This window comes from Odontesthes bonariensis, chromosome 7 (genome assembly GCF_027942865.1).
Source record: "Odontesthes bonariensis isolate fOdoBon6 chromosome 7, fOdoBon6.hap1, whole genome shotgun sequence".
Classification (NCBI taxonomy): Eukaryota; Metazoa; Chordata; class Actinopteri; order Atheriniformes; family Atherinopsidae; genus Odontesthes; species Odontesthes bonariensis.
Genome location: NC_134512.1, coordinates 31,875,501 through 31,900,069, shown reverse-complemented (window position 1 = coordinate 31,900,069; position 24,569 = coordinate 31,875,501). Strand labels below are relative to the sequence as shown.

The window sequence follows — 24,569 nt, the reverse complement described above, 5'->3', positions numbered from 1 at the left end:
AAGTTGGAGGAGGACGCTGAAAACTTGCGACAAGAAAGTTGTTTTGTACTTTCTGTCAGTTACTGGCGAGGAGTTGTACAACTGCAGCTCGATATCGACGCCTGTTTTGGTAAGAAATGAACAGCTTATTTAAAACAAATATTCACTAACTTGGACTAGCTACTCGTTGTTGTAGTTCGCTTGTAATGCTAACTCGTAGCTAGGCTAACGTTTAGTCGTCTTATAGCTGGTTGTAGCTAGCTGGGGTTGATGTGTAATGCGGCTCTAACATTAGCTTAACAGACTAAATTTTGTTTATGGCATGTTGACTTATTTTGCCCATAGTAGAGTAAATAAACTCAGCAACTTAACTCAAAGTTGTTGCTGCTAAGTTAGCTGTGTTAAATAGTAAAGTGTGTTTATTTAGCTACCCAGCTAGCACAGCTACCTGCTACTTGAGATGTTTAATATGACATGACCTAGCTAAAACTGGGCGTTGTCACGTCTCATTTGAAAAAGTTAACCATTTTTTCATGTGTTTTCTTTAGTTTTAACAAATCTATTTTTATATTTAATTTGAACATCTTGTGAGAACATTTATACACGATGGAAGACCCTTGAAAAGAGCATTTAGTATTTATCCTTCATTCAATCAGGTGCCATTAAGGTAAACGACCTGTTTTTAATAGGGAATCATATACTGTTCATGGGTAGAACAGTAGGTTTGTATGGCAGCCTGACAATATCACCCTTTTCAATGCAACTTTTGGCATTTACACAAACAACACAGCTTAAATAAAAGACCAATTGTTATTAACACCAAGGTCAAAATGACCTTAAAACAATCTGTAAAATAAGCATTTAGGTTAAAAAGATGTCTTGGATTCAGACTGATATCAGGGTATTTAATTGTTTTCTTTGGGATATTGAGAGAGTCATTTATGTTGGTACATTGGCTTATCTCTGCTTATTCTTTTTGTTCAGTAACGGTGAAATCGGACCTCTTGAAATACATATTCAGTGAAGATAAGATAACGGCAGATAACATCTGTGTTTGCAGCTCACTATGGAGACTGGTGAGGAAAATTCTGGCAATGCCAACTTGAAGAGGCAGAGAGAACCTCTGTCCGATTCAGAAGATAATATCCTCTCGGCACCAGGTTTGTTTGTGCTTGTACTTACAGATTTTTAATAATTACACACGATTTACACATATTTACAAAAGCCTTTACAGGTATTTCTGTTCGAGACTTTTTCTAACAAGCTTTGTGTTTGTTGTGTCAGAGGTTAATGATGGCCAGAAACGGCGCCGTCTGGAAGCAGCTGGTCAGGAGAACCGGAGTCCTAAACCGTCCTCCTCTGGACGCCTGACTGAGCTAGAAACGAAGCCGGACACACCCATGGTTCCTTCAGTCCGCTCCCGAGTTCAGCTGCTCACTCAGAGAAGAGACGGTAATTGTTCCTCCATCTCCTGAAATAGACCTACTAAGGTTGTGACCAGTCACATATTTATTAATGGGATTAGTCTGAAATTTAATCTCATCTTTAAACCAATTCAGTAAAACCTGCAGTGTGCAACACGATAATACCCGATGTCAAGGTTTGGATGAATCTGCGACAAGGCAGAAAGATGTTGTATAAGTACTTTATTTTATTTATTTATTTTTTCAGGAGACGTTCCTGTCACCCAGCGTTGCCTCTCGGATCGCGGAGCTGACTGCCCATCAGTCTTTGCTCACGACAAAGGTGCCGGAGAGCATCTCCTGGGTGAGGTTTCACATTAACACTCACATTCATGCACGTCTGACCATTAAACCATCTCATACTAATTTGCGAATACAACTATACTTTACTATTTATCAGTGTAGAATACTGAGTTTTTGAAAAGGAAAAAGAAAAACATTATTTATCAGATTCCTTTTTGTCCTTAAAATTGACACACTGGGTAATGTGGAGTTCAGAATCTTGCCTAATTGAACTAGAAACCATCCAATCTGAGGATGATGTCTCTGCCTCCTCAGCTTTGGCCACAGAATTATATCTGTGTTTGAGCCCATGGTACTTTTATTTATAAAGTCCACTGAAAGATGGGCACATTGTGGGGAGAGAGCAGATATTTTAGTGGCTAAAGTCACCACCGACACGACTTTTAAAAGCACAACCACGTCACTTTGTTTCAGGCTCTTTAGGTCTGAAAATATGTCATTCAGTGAGCTGTTCAGATTCACAACGTACAGCCTCGTCCTCATCCTCCAACTTTAAAGTCACTGTACCCCAGGAATTCTGATTAATTTGCTTTTTCTTTTTGCTTTGCTGTTAACACCAAATTCTCATCAGCAGCTAATAGTTCACTTACCATAAGAAAGAGTTTAGCTCTTCTTTTTTTGTTTTTTTCTTCCGCCAGACAGAAATTTTGACAAGCAGTTTGTCATTGAACGCATTAAACTCATTTACACCCATTAGAAACTCAGACATAAGCAGCATTTCTTAACTGTTAGAAACTTCAAACACAGAGAATGAGCCTGTGGTGAAGCCCATGGTTTATGGAGCCAATATATGACAGAGGACTGATTCCATGAGTTTTTTTAATTAAAAAAGGAGTATTCAGCTACCTGGCTGCCTTCCTTATCTGTGGTGCAGTGTTTAAACAGATAAATAACAGTACGCTCAATACCAGCTGGAAATGTAATTATTTGAGAATAAAGCTGCCAGTATTTTTCTAATGTTAGGGAGGGTTGAAGTGTGAGCTCAGGCTGGGAACTGCATGCTCTGATCGGTGCTATTAATGTGCACCGTGAGTTATGGAGTGTAATTTCTATCCGTTTTTCATTTTCATTTATTTATTTATTTATTTATTTAAAACGGGGACAATGCACAAAAGCATTAATCGAGAGAGAAGAGATGCCTTGTGCCAGGTTGTAGCAACATTTGCTAATTTCCACCTGTAGTCCCTGGGCACGTAAGGTAAAAACAGATTAAGATTGTAAAATATGACAGATAAAAGTAATATGCAGACCATAATTTATATTTCCATGGTGGCTCGAAGCTCGAGGACGGATCTCAATAACGACGCACCCCACAGGAGAGTGGAGTCGTTACTCACCTGATGCTCTAAGATGAGAAACAAGGGAAAGAGCCTTGAAATCATAGTTGAAAAAGGAAGTTATAATGTATTCTGTCAACATTTCACATTTCTTTAAGACCTCAGGAAAAGGAATTATCCTCAATATGTCTCCTTTAATCCAATTAAGTCTAATTGTGTTGTACAGTGATCTGTTTTTGTGTCTTTGGCATTAATGGAAATTTATCTGACAGTCACTGGTTTTTAAAGCCGATTTAATTTGTACTCGTGAAAATATTTCTTTACAAATGTGTAACTTCCAGGTGAAGGAGAATTTAATCAGCGGATGGAGCGCTTTAAAGCACCGCTAGCCCAGGACAGCCCCACCCTCATGCAGAGCCCCACTAACGCCTGCCCGCGGACCCGCTCCAATTTTGTGTGTGGCATTCAGCAGAAACTCCAGTGTTCAACAACACCCAGCTCCACGCAGGCTTCCCGTATCCGTCAGGTTTGCTTTCACTCACTTCCTGAGACCAGAAGAATTTAAAATAATCTACTGCAGATAATCTATAATATACCATGACTACTTAGTGATATCTTTTATCATTCAAAAACAGCCCAATGAAGCCTTTTTTAATGTGCTTTAAGAATCTTTGTTCTGTTGTTCAGGAACGGGAGAAGGAGTTAAACCAGTTGCCTTTCCTGCCAATCAGTGAAAACGCCTGGTTGAAGAGAAGCAGCTCCGATTCCTCACTAACTCTGGTGGGTTTGTGATACTTTGCCTGTGAAATAGTCAAATTTGTCACCATTTGTTAGAATAGGATTGCCATTAATTGACTTTATTGTGTATTTAATTCTCAAAAATGTGTAACAAGCATCCACTGAAACACTTAAAGTCGTGAGTCGGGGTTTATTTGAGATACTTTGTTGGCTGTCATTCTATCAGTTAGTTTTCTTTTTACATGCCGGTTTAAATGAACCCTAGCAGGGAAGGAACCCCACTGGCTCCCCATCGCCCTCCCCCCGGGTTCCTAGCTCTAAAAGGAGAGTTTGTTGGCCTCCCATGCAGCTCTGGGATGTGAGTCAGTGATGTTTAAAAGGAAAAACACAAGATAAACTGACTGATTTTTACACGGCTCGGAGTGATGAGTCTTAAAGTGGGTGGATCACATAAGAAACAACCTCTTAAACCACGTTTACCAGCTTCATTTGAACTCTTTGGAGGTGTGAAGTTCACTTCTGACTCGTCTCTTTAAAGTCTGTGTTGTGGTTTTGGGGAAGTTTGGTGTTCACTGACGACAGAGGAGCATAATTTGGTGCTTTATCCTCCTTTCTTTTGTATTGTACAGCGTGTACGTTGTGTAACTACCACCTTAGAGGGGTTTGTTTTTCTTTTCTTCACCATTTCACCTTCTCATTAGTGACTTGTATTTAAAATCACTTGTATATTCGTAGTAATCCACATCAGCTTGTATATATTGTTCTTAAATCCTGATGCGCTGTTCTTGATGTTCCAGCAGGGTCACAGTGATGCTGAGATGAAAGATGGCAGTTTCGTTGAAGCTCCGACAGCAGATGCAGAGAAACCTTCTGTTAATATGACCGGTAGGACTTTTAACATTGTGTAGGCTTCCCTTGTAGTCTGTGACTCTTAAATGAAATGCATGAATTATTCCCACAGAGCAAAATGTTGGCAGCTCAAGAAAAAAAATTAAACTCAGAAGTAGAGTAGGGTTATAACACAAGCTATATAAAGTGAAAAATCTGACAAAATATGATGATGAGAACCGGTCTCGAACACAAATACTCACAATATAAGCTGATGATTTGTCAATTTTAACTCATCGACTGTAAACGGTGTCATTACACTCAAGTTCTTGTGCCATAGTCTTTAAAACGCTTCAGAAAAATACAATAAAATCGAATTATTTGATTCATAATTGTTGGACTTATGTCTAATTCAGACGTGTTGTTACTTAAGTTGTTAAGTTATGGAGAAACGAGTCGTCGGACTCACCTTTTCAGCCTCTTAAGGGGACTTCATTAACAAGAACGACACAGAAACATGAACATGGCGGCATGCTCGGTAATTCCCAATAACCTTTATTTGTGAGCTCCTTCTATACTTCCTGATATCATTCTGTGTGGCCTCGACCCAATCTCTGTCTGGCGCCACTGTGTCTGAGATTGCTGCTACGTCTTCATCATCGTCTAGACTGAGCATGACTCAGATTGATAAAGAGTCACTATCCAAGTTTAGCTGTGAGAATTAATGGTCAAGTAGAACAGCTGTGAAGCCTTTTTTTTTTTTTTGGTAACTAATCTTTAAATTGAATAAATTATGGACAGTAGAAATAAATAGTATAAGATTTAAAGAGGAATTCTTAATGTACAAGAAGTATGACAGTGGGTACAGTAAATAGCCTGAAGGCCCTCAGAGGCACATGCAGCAAACTCCCCTTAAATTACCACCAAGAAAACTCGTTTTATTCTTATAGAAGCTTATTAGAAGTCAGATTTCCTATTCTGAATATAAAACACTGCACAAACTACTGATGGAGCCTTTTTTTAAGCTCATTTCTGTCTTAAAGGGATAGTTCGCCTCTTTTGACATGAAGCTGTATGACATCCCATATTAGCAATATCATTTATGAACATCTTCTTACCCCCTGCTGCGTCCTGTGAGCAGAGTTCCAGCCTCGTTTTGGTGTTGATGAAGGTAGTCCGGCTAATTGGCTGGGGTTTAAAAAATAAAGCATTTTGCTTCTCAAAACAATATGCGTTCAAAAGAGTAATACATTTGCATCACAAAATCGTCCCTCCAGAAAAAGTCAGACCTCACAATCGCTTGGCGCTATTTTCTCTCCCTTCGTATCACTGCCTGCTGCCGATAGTCGCGCCTGTTACGGTGTTTACTGCTCTGAAGCAGGGGACTGCTCGGTCTACACAGCAGGCAGTGATACGAAGGTAGAGAAAATAGGGCCAAGCGATGTGAGGTCTGACTTTTTCCTGGAGAACGATTTTGTGATGCAAATATATTACTCTTTTGAACGCATATTGTTTTGAGAAGCAAGACGCTTTATTTTTTTAGCCCCAGCCAACAAGCCGGACTACCTTTGTCAACACCAAAACGAGGCTGGAACTCGGCTCACAGGACGCAGCAGGGGGTAAGAAAATGTTCATAAATGATATTGCTAATATGGGATGTCATACAGCTTCATGTCAAAAGAGGCGAACTATCCCTTTAAGGTAATTGAACTTTATAACATCTGATAGGAATTGCTGCGAGTTTCGACTTCCCACTTATTTCCCATATATTTTGAAACCCTGGTGGTTTTTGAGTTGGCGGTAGCCGTAAATACCCAAATATGTGTTCCGATTCAGTGTAAAAAGTCCTTTATCTCTCTAACGTATGCGTCCCCCCTTTCAAATGAAGACATAAATAATGTCTTGCTGATTAAATTGTTTGTGGGAGTCCAGTTTTATTTTTTTTTTAGGGAATCCCCAAAAAATTACGACATGAATAACTGGTGTATTAGTCATTTTTGTTAAATGGTGATCCCAGAATCTATTGAGCAAAAAGCAAGACTTAAATTTAGACACTCGTTGCTCCTTTTGGGTACATCTGAATGAACATCTATCGGGCTTAGGAATGGTGTGCTTTGAACTGTACCACTGAAAGAGGAGCACATGTAAATATGCTGAATCTCCCTTCTCCACCAGGTAGTTATCATCTTTCTGTGCAGTTGTTAAAATTCTTTTTGCTCGGCTTTGATGTAAACTAACCACCGTAAACCCTGCTCCGATGTTCATGGTGTTGAATTCAAGGTTTTGGTGTCGTAATAAGATGCGAGACTCCTTCATCGGGTGAAAGGTCGTCCTCGGCCTCTGGAGCCGCATCCGCACAGCTTGGAAGCTCTCGTGAAGTCAGCGAGGAGAAAGAGCAGAATGCTTCCGTTGTAAATGAAGACGAGCGGCCAGGCTCAGAGCCACCAGAGAGCCAGACCGTGTTAAAGCTGTCGTTCAGCGAGCATCCGATTGTGTCAGAGAGATTCTCAAAGTCAACTCTTCCAGACGAGTCAAAAGTGGAGGAAGCAGCAGAGGTTTCCACACTAAATGAAGAGGACACGTGTGAGGTGTTTACTTACGATGAAGATGAGATATTGGGCGATTCTTCATGTGGTGATGAGGTGGAGATCGAGCCCTCAACAGACGAGGAGTTGAAGATGTGGAGATATCCTCAAGGCAACGCGCACAAGGATGAAGAATCTATCGTAGATGAAGAACAGGAGGTCTGCACTAAGGAGGCGTTAGAATCATCCAAACTGGACAAGGAGGAAGGAGGCGCTTTAACAAACCACGATAAAGCTGCCTCAGCTGAGACTGCTGACTCTGCTGAAAAGCAGGAAGATCAGAAAGCTAGTTTCAATGATTCTGTGAAAGAGGAGTCCGTTTCCGAAGGTGACCGAGGGAAAACTGAGTCCTGTGGCGGATTCCATGAGAGCAATGCTTCAGGAGGTGTTGAGAAACAAGAGCAGGAAAAGGTAGGATGCACTGATGACTCCGACGCGTTTGAACAGTCCAAACCTGGCCAGGTGGTCGGTATAAAAGGTGCAGCTGAAGCCTTGAAAGAAAGCCAGAGAGGGAACACGGATCGTGAAAGGAATGTTGAAGATGTAGCAGAACTTTCAGGAAAAGATGAGAGTGCACCATCACACACCGACGGTCACGATGGAGCTCAGAGTTCGACAGCGATGGAGACGCCAGGTGTTCTGGATGGGCGGACGCACGAAACTCAAGAGAAAGAGGGAAGAAAAAGCTCAAAGAAAGTCACCTTCGTCCTGAAGCCCGAGCTGATTAATAGCTCTGCTTTCTCTGAGAGCGACACGTCAGTGGAGTCCAGGGCAGAGACGAGTCTGTCAGGTGAGATCAGTCTGAGGACGTAGGTGTCGGGCACCTGGGCTGCGTTAAACGGGTGGAGCACATGGGTGAAGTAGCTTGTTGGTAAGACAACGGGCTTACACTAAGCAGGTGGTGTTCAGAGAGGTTTATTTTGCACTTGCATGGAACAAGATGTTTACACGTGTCATTGAAGAACCGTTATTTCATCCTCAGTATTACAGGAATAAGTCATGAAATGAATGATGCACATGTGACCATGAAGGAATGATGGTTACGCTCTGTTTTCAGGAAACTCACCAGCCATCCACTTTTTCTGATGATTCGATTCATTTTTTTGTATTTCTGTTGTCAGAAGCCGGTTCGAGTTCCCACGATGAGACCAACACGGCTGAATTCATCGAGCAGATGTTTGACGAGGTGCTGGATTATGCCGAAAGGGTGGAAGAAGACAAAAAGCGCGACGAAGACGCAGAGGACCGCGATAGTGGCATCGGTGTTTGTTCCGAAGGCAAAGACAAGATGGACACGGACGTGGAGAAGGACAAGTGTGAAGAAGCGGGCGCCAAAGAGGAGGAGTGCGATCCGAACGGAAAGCTTGAAAGCATCGGAGATGAGCTGCTCACTTTTCCTCCAAGCGGCATCCTCTCTCCTCTCAGCAAGTCTGTAGAGGCCGTGGTCACCCCAATGGTGAGATTATAGACAATAGAAGCAAATAATCTGTGTTCTCTGCTGATTTCTGAACAATAGATTTTATGACTCTTCTGCTAATTTTGCCCCAACAGCGACTGGCAGCAACTCGGGTGTCCAATCCTCCATCTTTGCTCCTGAGTCCAGAGGGGACCAGCACCCCTCCGGCTGAATCTGCTCCTCTCTACAGGTACTAAATTAATGGGACTCTTAAACATTTAACCCTCATACCTGATTTAAAACACAACTTAATTTCTGAAAAGGGACATTTTTGTCCCCTTTTAAAATGACCTAAAAACATCACGTTAAAAAAAAAATCCGCTTTTTTTCCGTCGATCTTTTATTCCACTTCAGTTTTGATCATAACTACCAAGTTTTCAATTATTTTCTAAATTTTAACCCTTTAAATACTGGTTTATATGATGTAAACACCATTTTCTGTTAAAAAAACACACACAATTACTGCTGTATTTTCAATGTATGCAGTGCAAAGTGAAATATTCTATGGGGGATTATTAGGTCTGGGATATGTCATTGATGAGCTGCAACATCAGTTTTTACAAATTTTTAGTTTTTCTGCAGTGGCGAATATTGGTGAAAATGATTTGGGATGAGTTGAGTTTAAGAGTCTAAATGAGGAAAAGTGTTGATATAAAACAACAGCTACAATAAGGTGGAGGAAGAGAATGACAAACGTAAGAAAAAGTCGGGTTAGATATGGTAAAAGACTGATAAAATTATGTCCACATGAAACTTATCCACCATCCTCAAGCGTAGCATGTCCTGCTGAGTTTGAACTGCGCCCATCTGGTCATTGATCATAGTGAGCGCACGTTAGCAAGTTAAAGTTGGACTAACATACACAAATGATACAGTTGGGGGGCCTGATCACCCTGCATGTATGACTTAGATGGGCTAAGGTCCTCTACACATGCTCCAAAGTATAATCGTATATTAATATTCAATAACTTTCAATCAGGCTTCCAACGTCATCACAGCACTGAAACAGCTCTGATCAAAGTGTTAAACGACATCAGGTTGAATACTGATTCTGGTAATGTTTCAGTCCTGGTTCTGTTGGACCTCAGCGCTGCGTTTGATACATACAGCTTCATGTCAAAAGAGGCGAACTGTCCCTTTAAAGACTCTGTAGGCTAACATCAGTGACTTGAGTTTGATGCGGGCGGCTGAGGGTAGCCAGTGGAGCTCAGTGAACAGAGGGGTGGCGTGTGCTCTTTTCGGCTGATCGAAGACCAGCCGCCGCGTTCTGGAGTGTCTGCAGCGGTTTCACAGGCTGGGAGAGCAGTGATGGAACCGGTGTTCTGTGATTTCGGACTTGTAGCCTATACTGTACACGATGCTGTGATTTAACGTTTGTTCTGTGTTTGACAGCATTGATGCGTACCGCACACAGAGACAGAATAAGCTCCCCACCATTCAGAGCGTCACTCCTGCAGTTCAGAGACGAGCTCCAGAGACGCCCAAGCCTCAACCCTCCGTCAACACCAAGGAGAAAATAGCTGTGTGTACAACGTTTTTGTTTGTGTTTCTGAGAAGTGAGAATTCCTCTGTTCAAGATGAGATGTGTGTTGGCCTGCTGAGGTCAGAAAGCAGAGGCCAAGGTTTTATATTAAGTTTTATTGTTTTTAAAAGAAACCTTGAGGACACGATCCCATCTTCCTTAGATTTTACTTCCTGAGAGAAGTCTTTAAGTTGGTTGAAATGAATCTTTGACACACTGCTTTTCACTCGTGACGATAGCTGTTGTGCTGCTTTCGTCCAGAGTCTCAATGAAGAAGCGGGAAAACTGCAGACTGTGATCAACCAGACTCTGCATGCTCTGAGCTGCTGCACCGACGCGGACCACGGACGAGGCTCTCTGGAGGAGGCTGAAGCTGAGAAGCTGCTGCTGGTCTCCTGTATGTTCAGCACAGTCCCAGTTCTTACACCGAAAAGAATGAATCGCACGAAAGCAAATCAAATGCAAACGTTTATTCAGTATTAACACGATTGTCGTGTAATAGTTTGCAAGTTTAGCATCTTGGGAAGCAAAGTTGCCTTTATTTTTATCCCAAAACACACCATCAGTTTATTATTTCTATACCTATGCTCATCAAGTCTGGTAAAAATCAGTAGTTTTGCTGTTATCTCCCTTGGCGAGGGAAAGAGATACGCCATCATCTGCTTTCAAACTGGGTAAAAGCAGCACTTTTAACACTGGAAATCACTCTAAAAGAGCAGCCTGTGACTCCGACGGTATTCACAACCCTTGTTACTAATTCTATTCAAAGTATTGGTCTGAATTGTGTGTTCGACAGGTGAGAAACGCTCTGCCCTGCTGGCAGAGGTGACCAGACTGAGAGAGGAGAGGAGCTCTGAATCTGAAGAGGCGGCAAAGGAGGACACGGAATACGTTTCTCAGCAGCCCTGCAGAGGGACGGTGGGCATCACCAACATCCAGCTGCCTCTGAAGGTGGAATTCGTCTGCTCCTCACACAACCGTACAGGCACGAAAATCTCCCTGCATGTGTTTTTAATGACTGTTACCGAGCAGTTCTGACCTGTTTGCAGAAAGCCAACGGTTAACTACACAGATGCAGCAGTCCTTTATTTTGGTTGTGCACCCATTTAGGTCGACCGAGCCATTACTTCTTCGTTCTGATCCGCTACGGGCCCTGCAACATCGTGGCCACTCCCCTGGCCACGGCTGCTGATGCTCGAAATGGAGACACCATCTCCTTCCCAACATCTGTGACGCTGTGAGTTACTTTGTTTCATTACGAGTCCTTGTTTGTGACGGCGTTAAATGCTGATTTGTACCCAGAGTATGTTGGATTGATTGATTGATGCAGTGCTTTGTTTCCTTGATATTTCAGGAAAGATATTCGCTCATCTTTTGAGATTGATGTGGAAGTCTACAGCCTGGTGAGACTTAAAAGCAGAACTCTGGACATCAGTAATAGATGTTTCTACATTGTTTGTGTTTCTTCTGGCTTTGACATGTGCATGTTGTTTGTTAGGGTGAGCTTAAGGAGGAAGGCTGCTCCCTATTCCTCTATCGTTGTTGATAAGAGTCACATTTATTTATTCATGCCTGAGGTGAAGTGAATCTTGTTTAATGCGGTTAGTAGTTTGTATACACAGCTGGAACACATCTGTAGTAGCTGTTGGATGACATGTTGCCTCGTTTTTGTATTGTATTTTTGTATCGAGCCACCGGGGACATTATTCAGAATTTTCTTACAATCAAACTCTCTCACATGCGATTCTGAAACCTAACACGCATACTAATGAAACACTCTCATATAGATAACTGCAAAACATGCACTCAGACACACTGGGAAACCAATGTCACTTCTTTATGGGTTAACTGAATGTTAACAGGAGCTGATGGTATGTTACTGGGTTTTCTTTGGACTTTAGTTATTGTCAGGCTTGGATCCGATGACCGACATGACAGATGCCCCTCAGAAGGGAAGTAAAAGTACCACAAACACATATCAGGAAGAGTTGGATCGTCTGTTTATTCTTTGAGCCTTTAAAAAAGCAAACAAACACAGATATGAGCTTCTTGTCTTCATGATAATATTTCACTCGAAGACGGAGTGACTCCAGCTGTCTGCGCCACTGGAAAGTCTTCTTTATTTAAGAGTTTAAGCTGTTGAAATGCTGTCAGTCTTTGGGGTTTCTCTGGTTTTATGGGCTTGTTTTTGTTGCATCTAGTCCCACACGTCGGGCACCATCAGCAGCACGGACCGGACCGTCGCCGCCACCAAATCACGGGTCGGTGGACAACTTTCACACACGTTACGAGCCGGGCGTCTGTTTGTCAATAACACCTAATTGGTTTGTGTTTAATTTAAATATTCAGGTAACACCAAGGAAGCTTCTCAATACCCTCACAGTGAGTTTTCGGCTTATATTTCATGACTCTCACTGGTTGTTTTCTCCCACCTCGTTTATCACTAAACCTTTTCTTCTGTTTTTAACAGAGAACCAGTAACAGTTTGACGAGTAAGTTTTAGTTTTAGTCAGTATTGGAAGTTTTTTTTTTTGGTCTTATTTTGCCTGTATTTTTTTTTTTTTTTTTTTAGTTATTGTGCTCATTAATGACTCAATCTGAGCTCCTTTGACCTTCAGGCACTGCTCCCACGGCTCTCAACCCTCGTCGCTCCAGTAACTTTTGTCTGGTGGGCTCCCATAAGATCACTTTGGCCTCGTTGGGACACGCCAAGTTCCCTCTGGATAAGGTAATTACTCTCTGAAAAGGGCTGTTTTGGGTTTCCTTTGATAAGACTGTGTCAACATTGTGTATTTTGTAAAATTAGCAAACACAACTCAGTGATATAAAGTTGTTTGAGTGAGTCCTTGTACTGCCTACACTATCACTGGGCTTTGCACATTTGAGCACGTGTTATTTTTGAGCACACTGGGCCACAGATGCTGCTCTTCATCACTTTGGTCCTTTGTTGTTTATGCTGTTAAAAGTCTCCACACGTGGGTGGGCTCACCGGTGATGTAATTTGTCTGTCCCCCACCCCCCCTCTCTGCCCTGCTTCTTCCACTCAGATGAAATTTGAAGGCAAAATCAGGAGGCTGCTTGGAGATGAATTTCTGGAAAAGGTTTCACTGTTTTCACAACACTGTCACCCTTTCACTTCTTCATTTTTCTTCTTCTGTTCTGTGTAAAACTTAACATTTTTCTTCATTATTCTCAATCATGCTAATAAACGAGTCGCTAGGCGGCATCCTTATACAGCCATGTTTGTCAGCATTGTGACTCCTGGGATCTGTTTACTGAAGCTCATTCTTAAATATGTAATTAATTATAATCGCATCATTTTGTTTATAGTTGAATGATCCGGGGAGGGGAAACGGCAACGTAGAGACTTTATTTCACCTTTAAATATCTGCTCTTTGCCTTTTTATTAAAGTGAAATATTCAGAAACCAAAAAAGTTGGGACGCTGTGTTAAAATATTTGCAAAGCTTTTGAACCAATGTTTGATCCATAAAAAATTTTTAAATGTTGAAAGTGGAACATTTTTATTATTTCATGAAAAATATCGGCTCATCTTGGACCTGATGGCAACAATTCGTCTCAGTTTCCCACCGTGTAGCCTCCCCTCTTCCTTTAACAACAAGTCTGTGAACGTCTTGCTGGACCTTTGGGGGAGGAATGTTGTCCCGTAGTTGTCTGATGGAGGATTCAACGTTCCTGGGTCTTTGTTGTATTTTGTGTTTCACGATGCTCCAAAGGTTTGAAGGCAGAACAGAACAGCACTCATAATAGATGCAGTATGTGTTTAAGTATCGTCCTGCTGAAATATGATTTTACAGAACAGTTTTCCACTTTGCTTCAGTCTATTTTAAATGAGCTTTTGGTCCTCAGAAGATAGTAGTGTTGCTGGATCATGTTCACATTATGGCTTCTTCTCTGCATGACAGAGCTTTAACCTGCATTTGTGGATGTTACGGTGAGTTCTGTTCACAGAGAGGGATTTCTGGAAGTGTCCATGCAGCGATTTCCAGGACAGAATCAGGTCTGTTTTTAATGCAGAGCTGCTCACAGACCTGTTGCCAGTTAACCTAATTATTTGCAACGTGTTCCTCCACACTGGAAAAAATCTAAATCTTACCAAGTATATTTTTCTCATTGAGTATCTCATTACACTTGCTATAAGACACAACTGCCTAACAAGTACCATTTCAGCCAGATATAGGGACTTGTTTTAATACAATACATCAATCTACAATCTTGAATATCTTGTTAAGTGAAAAAGTCTTGAAAACATCTTGTTTTGAGTCATATTTCACATGAAACAAGCTTTTTTTTTTTTTCAATTGAAGAGGTTTTTTAAGCTAATTTCAAAGTCCTAAATATCACATTTTATTTCAAGAAATCTTGACAAGCCGATTTTCACTAGTTTAATTGGCAGATTTTTTTTTTTGCTTATTTCAAGCAAAAACGTCTTTTATTTGTTGTTTTTTTTTACTTATTTTTGGAGGGGCATTTTTTCCAGTGCAGCTGTTTCTTTTTAGCACGGCTTACTTTTCCAGGCTTCTTTGTAGATCTGTCGCTGCCACCAACTCAAAGAGGAGCCAAACGTTTTTCATGAAATAATAAAATGTTTCACTGTTTTAATCTACATTTTACACAGCGTTGTAACCTTTCTTTAAAAAGTGTCTTTGTCATGGAAACCTCTTACATTTGACACATGTTGGAACCCGATCTGCTGACCTTTGAACCAGAACAAAAGATTTTAAAATAGACCTTTCTGCAGAAGAAAATGTTATCTGACGGTCTGTACTCTCCTATTTCCGGCTGCAGGTGCCTTTTCTCTCTCCTCTAGAGGGCAACATCTACCTGCGACTGGACAGCGAGAGCCACTCGAGCGTCCAGCACCAAGGCTTCCTGGTCAGTGATGCTGTTTTTTTTGTTTTTTTTGTCTTTTACAACCTAATGGATGCCTTATGTCATATTTATACTTGAAAGACGTTGCTTCTGATCTTGGATGTTGGGTTCAAGCTGTGCAGAAATGAGCTGGAAACCCATGCTCCTGAACGTCTTTATCTGAAATGATGCAACCAGTTTAAAAGGTAGTCCTGGCTTGATAAGCAGCTCACACTTGTGTTGAGGAAATCTGATAAGTTATCTTGTAAACAATAGGCCTGTTTCCATTATTACACCACTGACTAATCAGGATTATTTCAGATGGCTGCGAGCAGTTTGCACACGTCGTCTAAGCACAGATTCACATCCGTCGCCATGATTACAGTCATTTTATAATCTTAAAAAAAGACTTTCTGAGACTGTAATCTTGAAAATAAGCGAGTCACACATGAAAGTGTTCATTAATGATGTCACAGTGATGGCAGAATAGTATCTTTCACAGATATTTCTGACAGTAACCGGCCGCTTGGAGGTTTGTGTGGTCTTCTGCTCAAAATTGTGGATTGTTTTGTCTATTTTTTTAACATTCTGTTTATTGGATTTTTCCGTATTCAAAGACAAGTGTTTGAATAACTCATTGTGAACATTTTTTATTTTTTTAATCCACCCCCCCCCATTTCCCATTACTGGTATATATGTTTACAGAAATGTACTTAAATACTAATTATAATACAATAAGATCATAACATAAAATAAGCACGCAAAAACAAAGTAAATAAATAATAAAATATATGAAGAGAAGTACATAGTCAAAATACATAGATAAATATATAAGGAAAAGCCAAATAAAATATGAATAGTTTCAACCAACAAAAATCCTTGATGTGCACAGACTCTAGGTCATGCCTTCAGGCTTTGGAATTTTTAAAGACTGACCACCCGTCGATCACCAAAATACTTGGAAAAGTGGATCACCTAACTAAACTCAACCTGGACATTGTTTTTTGTTGAGTCCCTGGTCACATGGGCCTGAGCGGTAATGAAAAGGCTGACAGTGCTGCTAAAGGAGCCCTGGATGAAGATATTACTGAATGCCAAATCCCTGTCTCTGATATCAAACCTGTACTTTCTTCCTACATAATGGATAAATGGGAAGCCGAATGGGACAACCGTGCTGGAAATGAGCTGTATGAAATATGTAATACTGTGAAACAAATCACAACTCCGTCATTTTCATGTAGACATGATCAAGTTGTCTATACAAGGTGTAGAATTGGACATTCTAGACTCACTCATGTTTTTTTGTTAACTGGAGGTGAACCTCCCCTATGTGATCTTTGTGGTAATCCCTTATCAATTAAGCATATTCTATCTTGCTCTGCCCTTAGAATAAAAAGGCAGCAGTCTTTTAAAAAAGGTACTATAGTAGGTATTTTTAATAAGGTCCAACCTTTAAAGGTTTTAAACTTTTTAAAGTGCACTGATGTGAACAAACGTATTTAATGTATTTATTTATAAATGTCATTGTTGATATTTAGTGTCAAGTGCAATGTATTACCTGCATTAGCCATGAAATAGCCACAGCTGCTAAACTGGCTTTAAATGAAAACAAACAAACAGCAGCTATATCTGGTTTTGGTGTGGCCCTTCAATCAACTGAACTGTGTTCAGATGCCCAATCAGATTACCCCATATTCCCTCAAATTTATCTGGTCTTTGTTATAGATTGTACATTAATTTCTCGTTAGGGATGCAAGAGGTCAGCTCACTAAGCCAAAGACAGTGGGGGTGGTTGTTCACGCTTCCATTTAAGAGCTATGCATTGATTGTTTTTCTCTTATCCCACCCTCCGTTTAAAGTGTTTGAAAACAAAAAAGAAACCTGCATCTCGTAAATCTTCTCGGCTTCATTTACCGACTTCATTGTGGTCGATTACTCGGAGCCGTGACCGACATTTCCCCAGGATTTTTTTTTATTAGATTCCCAAACCCAACGCAGCTCTCTGTCTCGATGCGTCCCTTCCTGTGGAGTGTTTATCTTTAGGAAAGGATAAAAGAAAATCACATCCCAGGGATGTTTTTGAAAGGGTGGCATGTAAAGATCGTAGGATTCGCTGTGAGCTACCTGCTGGGGGTTTTCTAGCCGTCTCGTAGACTCGTCTCGTGATGCGATTTGAGCAACGAGCTTCGTGCTCATGTCTTGAGGAGGCTGTACTGTCTGAGGAGAGGGAAAACATGGCAGAAGCAGCACAGCTGCAGGCAGATGTGTTGCAGCATTTTGGAAACAGAAAGTATGCTGACTGAGAAGAACTTAACAAAAGGGAATCGAATACTTTTAATATTGTTCCTCTTTTATAGCCAAGCCCAATTACGGAAGCCCAGAGCGGACGTGGTACGTGTAAACTTTTTTTTATGGTTTTCTTGAGATAACGAGTTAATTTACCGATGGTTTTCGAGGCCACTTTTTCTCCCCAGCCCGCCTGTGTTTATATGTATTTCTGGCAGAGGTGTAGCCATTTTTACCCCCCCTTCATTAAAAACTGAATAAAGTAGCCTATGAATCAAACATGGAGCGTTTGTGTAACAATTCTGCTGTGAAAATGCACAAAGCAAATCCCGCTGGTGTGACGAGCATTTCGTTTTCTCGAGAAAACAATAACGGCACCTCTGGTGCATCATCCGGTAACCATGGAGACGGCCTGTTTCCCCTCAGCTGGTCACTGATGAAGTCGAGTATATCAGCAGGATCACTGAGGTGTAAACGCCTGTTGAGCTGCAGTCGAGCCGGCCGTCTCCTTAAATGACGCGGGCTGATATGAAAGTTATCTCTACAAGACGAACAAATTGCAGTTTCAGCCTGTTAGACCTCGACAGAAGTCAAATCTGATGCGTTGATCTATGTCGGGTTCTCCAAAATCTGACATTTTCAGCTCGAGTCCGTTCTTGGAAAGGCTTTAAGAACACTGAGAAATGGATCTTGAGCGTTCAAGAAAATATAGTCATCTCGAAAACCATCGGTAAATTAACTCGTTATAACGAGATAACCATAAAAAAAAGTTTATACGTACCATGTCCGCTCTGGGCTTCCGTACCCAATTTGTACTGAAGCTGAGTTGTTTGAATCGAAATGGAAATGACGTAATCAGAAGCGTTACTGCTTCTTCGTCCTTTCTGGTGACCTCGTGTTGCTCTTTACTCGCCTAACATTGTTGTGTATACCTTAAAAAGTATCTGACTCTTTTTCTGTTGATTCAAACCACAGAAAACACTCGTAGTATTTGAATGTCTAACTATGCGTTCGTGGGTGAATCAGAAATTGTGTTGTTTTGTGTCCTTTTTCATCACCTTGATTGCATTTAACTGCACTGAACTAAGCTCTGCTGCTTTGGTTCTGCTTCCAGACGATGTTTGAGTTGATCAGCGGATACGGGCTGTGGCATCGCCGATATTTTGTCCTGGAGGGATGCAACGTGTACTACTGGAACCATCCAAATGACCGAGAAACCAAAGTACGGGCGGACCAACAGATGTGCATACAGCTGGTTGTCGTCGGGAGTTTTAATTTGGGCCTCTTGTTTGTTCTGTTTTTTTTATTTGCAGGAAGCAGAAGGCAGCATCTCTCTGTCCAGGTCTCCCAGTCAGTGCGTCAGGCCGGTCAAGAGAGACTCATGCGCTCGACCTTTCACCTTCGAGCTGGTGAGCAACATCGCGCAGCAGCAGGACCAAAACCAGGACACGTTGTCCAAGTAAGTCTGCACAAAACTGCCGACGCCCTTAAAACTAAATGTGTCTTTTAAAAGTTTTTTTGCGTTTGTCATTTTCATGTCTCATAATCGGTCAAATTTAAGTGTGAGAAACGCTTTTTATCACCTAAAAGACAGTTTTGTTTGTCACGGCGCAGGTGACTGCTCTGATTTTAGCTGAGTTTCCGCTGGAATTCTGTCCTGCATCCTGGCTCAGTCTTTGAGGCATTCACTGAAAGCTGCTTTTCATGCCACAGAAACCTGTTTTATTGTTCTCTTCGCTCTCTACAGTCGCACACAGCCAGCTGACGGTGTCCCTTTAAGACCACAGTGACTCCAGGGCCACTTCTAAGCTCGTTCTAGCAAAAAATCTGGTCTGATTCCTGTTTTTCCCCCACAAAGCCACCACAGAGCTCTTTAAATGTCTTTTTAGTTCACGTTTCACCTTCTTCTTCAGTATTTTCTGAACTTCTCAACTCAACTTTATTTATAAAGCTCTTTAAAACAGCCATGGCTGAAACAAAGTGCTGTACATGAGTAACAACACGAAATATAAGGCATAAAACATAAGAACAATGTAAAAACAATAATAAACAATAACAACATTAAAACATAACAGAAACAGAGTCTCATGCTGGGTTAAAAGTCTATTTCTGTAGACAAACAGAGAGCAGGAAGACCGTTTACCTTCACATAAACAACAGATTACAGCATTTGTCTCGTGTCGTTCCTTCCAAACGCCAGCTGACCATTTTAAAATATGTTAATGAGTGTAGCTGCAAACAGAGTTTGGCGTCTGTGAACGCTGCTCTTCATGCTTGTTGGGTGACATTCACAGACGAACCTTAAACGGCAGGAAAATGAGAGAAACACTGAGCTCATGTTCTTCCACTGATGCTTTCACTTCATGTGAAGTCCCGTGTTGAACTGAGGAGACTAAACGCTGGATTTATTATTTTAATTTTTTTTAATACTCTTTTTATTGGTTTTTCAGTTGTAAATGTACAAACATTAGAAAAACAAAACTGACAATAAAACATACAAAACAAAAAAAATCCCAGCCCAAACTAACACGAGCGCTGCAATATGTATCTCTACAAATATATAAATATATATATCCATGCATACACCAATATATACACATACATACATGTACAAAATCAGCAAGATGACAGGAGGCAGGTAAGTTAATTGCGTGTTTGAAATAAACAAAATAAAACAAAGTGAAGAGCAGTCGGCCCTCCTCTTCCAGCGACAGATGATCAGTTAAAGTTTCTGTAAGAAGGAGTTCAATGGTTCCCAGATCCTCCAAAACTGTCTGGTTTATGGTTAAAGTCATGAGTCAACTTCTCAAGAGGAATAAGAGCAGAAACGGTAGGGACCCGGGGAGTCGACCACCTCAGCAAAATACATTTTTTAGCCAGAAATAAAAGAATTATCAACAAAGACTTGGTATCTGGGGTATGACTGAGGAGACAGAAATGACCTCCTGGATTACGGAGTGTACCCCCTCCCAGAAAGTCTGGATACGGTCACATGACCAAAACAAATGAATAAATGTCCCTTTATGTGTTTTACATTTCTAACAAAGGTTAGAGGTGCCAGGAAACATTCTCTGGAGGCCAACGGGTGTGTAATAAGTTCTTTAAAAAAAAAGCGCTGGATTTTTAAACACGGCGCTCACATTTCAGTTGGTCTGGTTGGCTCCTGATGTGGAAGCAGCTATTTGTTCTGGGCCAGAAAAGAGTTTTCGGTGCTGAATTTGCTGCTTTTGTGGGGAAAAACAAAGGCTCAACGCTGGGCTCTGAATGCGAGCCAGCACTGAAATCACATGGGTAGAAAAACTACTTTAACGGCCTGAACTCGATAAGAATCATTTTGAACCTCAGACTGACGTTGGCCGTTGTTTTGTTTTTTTTGTTTGTTTTTTTTCAGGTGTTGGTTTTCGTCCGACACCAAGCAGGAGAGGTTGGACTGGATGGAGAAGCTCAACCAAGCCCTGTTGGACTTTCACACGTGGAACCGAACGCAGGCAGAAGGTCAGCAGTCGAACACGAGCAGCAGCGGCAGCCTGAGGGAGAGCATTCTGTAACATCCTGGAGCAGGCCTGTTTCACTTTGCACTGACGCAACACGTCTCATCTTTTTGTGTTCCTTTTAACCTGAATCCAATCTTTATCGTTGGTTTTCACTTTTATTTGCAAACTCACAGTTGCTGATTGAAAATCTGTAGTTTTACTTCATCGGGTTTTTCTGGAAATCTGGTTTTATTTAGATTTATTTTCTTCTTTTTTTCCAGTTTTTTTTTGGGGGGGTCGGTTGCTTTAGCTTTCAGTTTCAGTAGCGAAAGCGAAGCCTCTCCTGCGGCTTGATTTACGCATTTATTTGGATTCAGATTCTATTTTTGTATTGTTTAAACTGGAAGGATGAAGAAGTGATAATAACTAAACGTTTAAATCTAATAAACTAATCCAGGATGGGAGATTGTGCTTGAAAAAGCCAAAAACACTACAAATGATGTAGCTGTAGAACTAATACTCGCTGCGTTTGAATGGGAGCTTGTTTAATAAGGACCGTGTGTTATGAAGGCGCACAGTCTGCGTATAATTGATGGGATGTTTTTGATGAGAGGTGACGTCGTGTTAAAGGTGGATTTTGATCCTCTGAAATGTCAGATATTTTTGTCTGCTTGGTATATAAACTTATAATTAGCCGTTTAATTGTTCTGATGATGAAGCCTCAGCCTGTAAATGCATTCGTTGATGTGGAGAAGGCTTTTCTTTAAATATGGGATTTTCTTTGAATAAATTGATCTATAATAAGAACTTATTTCTGTCATTTTGAATCTGTAAAGTCGTCGTCGACCCTGAAATTCTACATCGGTCCATATTTCGCTGTTTCTTCGAATGGGACAGGAAATCTGTGGCGTTTTTGTTAAATTTTTCGTCATAATCAGCATTGAGTCACTTGTAATTTGGGGTTGAACTTCTTACACAATGTCGTGTAGAGTTCACTCGTATTTTTAACCAAACTTTTTGAGTTGGTGCACGTACGTGGACTCATAAATGCTCATAAACCGAAGGCTGCTGGGATGAATGTACTCAGTTGTTTCTTTTCTATGTATTTCCACCTTTCAGTCTGTCACTTTGTTATAAATGTTGTTTGTGGACTTCCACGTGCACTTCATGGAAGGTACCAATGAAATAAATGGATGGAAACGTAGTGGCGGCTCCTGACAAATTTCTCGGGGGGGCTAATGGAGGCGATGGCGAGTAAAGTGATCGGTTCAAGTGGTAAATTAATTACCAACAACGCATATGAGCACTACATTGCAAGAAAGATATTTCACACATACTAGTAGGTAATCCGTTTACCTTCAAACACCTTTGATCTCTGCTTCACCCTTAATTAACTAACTAGATACAAGTTTAAAACATTAGTATTTATTTACAGTTCTTGACTTTATGTTCGCATTGATTTTCCATTACAAATAGACACCACCAGAATACATAAAAAAAAATGTTTTAAATGCTAAATTGGGAAATCAGAGTAAAAATGAACATTTCAATGAAAAAATAACTATAAATAAACAATATCAACAGTAAAAAGATTGTGTGTTCGTTCTTTCTTTCTTTCAATGAAACAGTCGAGTTATTCTGCACACTTTAGCGGTGTGGTGGCTACGCTAGCTATCTTCAGGGTTAACCCAACCCTGTTTCCCATAGAGATTGTGTTGTAGCAACTTATTTTACTTTAGTCTAAGAGGTCTGAACACATCACACCAGTTTTAAAATCTTTACAATCAATCAATCAGACTTTAATTATGTAGCATTTTTCATACAAGAAAATGGTAGATGGAAGGAAATAAAAGAAAGCAGTGAAACCCAAAGCCTTATACACACACACATCTATACGTACACAGATCACACATACTGGAAGGAAGGTGACTGAAGCACTCTTACTGTCAGCGAGTTGCAGTGAGGAAACACCAGAGACTGGGTAGAACCAAATAAATTAAAGCTAAAAATAAGTACGAAATAAATAAATAAAAGATCATCAACAACTAAATTTGTACAATAAATACACAAACAAACGAAAACATGAATAAAAGGATAGAACATAATAAGAACTATGAATAAAATTGATCAAAAGTCAGTCACAGAATAGATTTAAAAGCCTGCTGATGGTTTAAAAAAAACAGTTTTCTGGTTTAGGACCAAAATTCATCTGATATGTTCAGAGAATATAAACGCTCGATATCTTTGAACTTCTTTTAACTTGTTCCATTTAGTCATTTTATTTGTTTCTCTTTATATTCATTTATGTATTCCCCGCTGTAATGCTTTTATTTTATGTAAAGCACTTTGAAATGTGCGACAAATAATAAAACCAATAAAATAAATTAATCAAAACGGCTTCTAAAACTCCTCAAACTGACAGATTTCTTTTTACCACAAAGATCAACGTGGCTGGTTTATAATTACCGATGTTAGAAAAACAACACAATGTTCTGGGTTTGAATGCTTCCTGTTTCTATGATTTCGACGCGCCCTCGTCCTGTACCTGCTAATTATCCGTCACATATGAGAGAATGTAAAAGTGTCAGCGGGGTCCGCTGCACACGGAGAGCCTGAGAGAGTCGGGCAGGAAGGCTGCTCAGGTCAGGAATGTCATGCGGGAAGTGGTCTAGAATTAGACTTCCTGTTCGTCCCATAGCTCCTCTGGGTGGAGGCGCTGCTGGGTGTTATGGAGCTCAAGGTGATGACAACAAGGGGTGGGGAGCACTTTCTTCTGCTTTCTGTACGGCTGCGTTGAACAGGACGACACTGGCTGTGTCAGCAGCTGGTGGAGCAGCACACCACCACCAGGTTTATTAATCTGTTCATGTGAATGGAAGCTCCAGTTTGCTCATTATAACACTATAACCAGGTTATTTACACGCTTTTCTTAAGTTTTACTGCTTTCCACAGTGTGAAACTAACATAAAAAAAGCATCTATACTACTAAAAGCGCAGATATTAAATAAATAAATAGATTTTTTATTTTCGAACATGTATAAAAAAGAAAATGTATGTAAGTATTTGTAAAAAAAAAAAATAAAAAATTAAATCACATAAAGTGCTCATACATAACAAAACACCACACATTGTTCGAAAAAGGAATGGGAATAAGTACAATAGTTTTTTAGTTTCCCGGCCCTTTTTAACTACTCTTCAGTTTGTAAATACCCTAATTACAATACACCTATATAAATATATGCCATATATACACTTCCTAAATATCTAGATAAATATATAATCACAAAAATAAATATATACTACACACATATCCTTGTAAATATAAATGTAAATAATAATATATCTATATATAAAACTATCCCCATAAATAAATATATACCATATACTAATTAAATTACAATATAACAATTAACCCTATTCTATTCACATATTTATCCCTCATCGTCCTCCGTTAACATACTTCCTCTTCCACGTACTTGTTTAAAAAAAGGTACAAAACAATATTTTTAAACAGAATTATATTTGCACTTTGTTTTATTTTGTCTCCAGACTGTTCCACAAATAAATGCATTTAAAGTTTAAGATTCTTTCAAGTTGAACCCCTAATGTTCAAATTGTTCTTATGGCCATGATAGAAACCGTCTGATATAACGATCCCCGAGGACTGTATTGATAATGTACAACTACTGCATATAAAAGAAGAAGAAGAAGGAGTGATGTAAGAATAATGTTTGAAATCTCGTGGCCGCGATAAAAAAAAGGCGTTCCCACGAGGGCTTTACTTAATC

The 24,569-nt window shown here is 40.3% G+C and overlaps 1 protein-coding gene across 1 annotated transcript; it reads left to right on the top strand.

The window, feature by feature from the left end:
* Positions 1-21,970, top strand: anln2 (anillin, actin binding protein 2). The gene is made up of 22 exons (XM_075471099.1): positions 1-109; positions 1,040-1,139; positions 1,264-1,431; positions 1,651-1,746; positions 3,364-3,548; positions 3,710-3,802; positions 4,558-4,645; positions 8,295-8,629; positions 8,725-8,819; positions 10,022-10,151; positions 10,413-10,548; positions 10,948-11,136; positions 11,262-11,388; positions 11,506-11,554; positions 12,353-12,412; positions 12,501-12,533; positions 12,622-12,643; positions 12,770-12,879; positions 14,960-15,046; positions 18,423-18,530; positions 18,622-18,767; positions 20,700-21,970. Exons 2-22 carry the CDS (start codon positions 1,046-1,048, stop codon positions 20,854-20,856), a joined length of 2,508 nt encoding a protein of 835 aa, XP_075327214.1. The 5' UTR covers positions 1-109; positions 1,040-1,045; the 3' UTR covers positions 20,857-21,970.
* Positions 21,971-24,569: the final 2,599 nt, after the last annotated feature.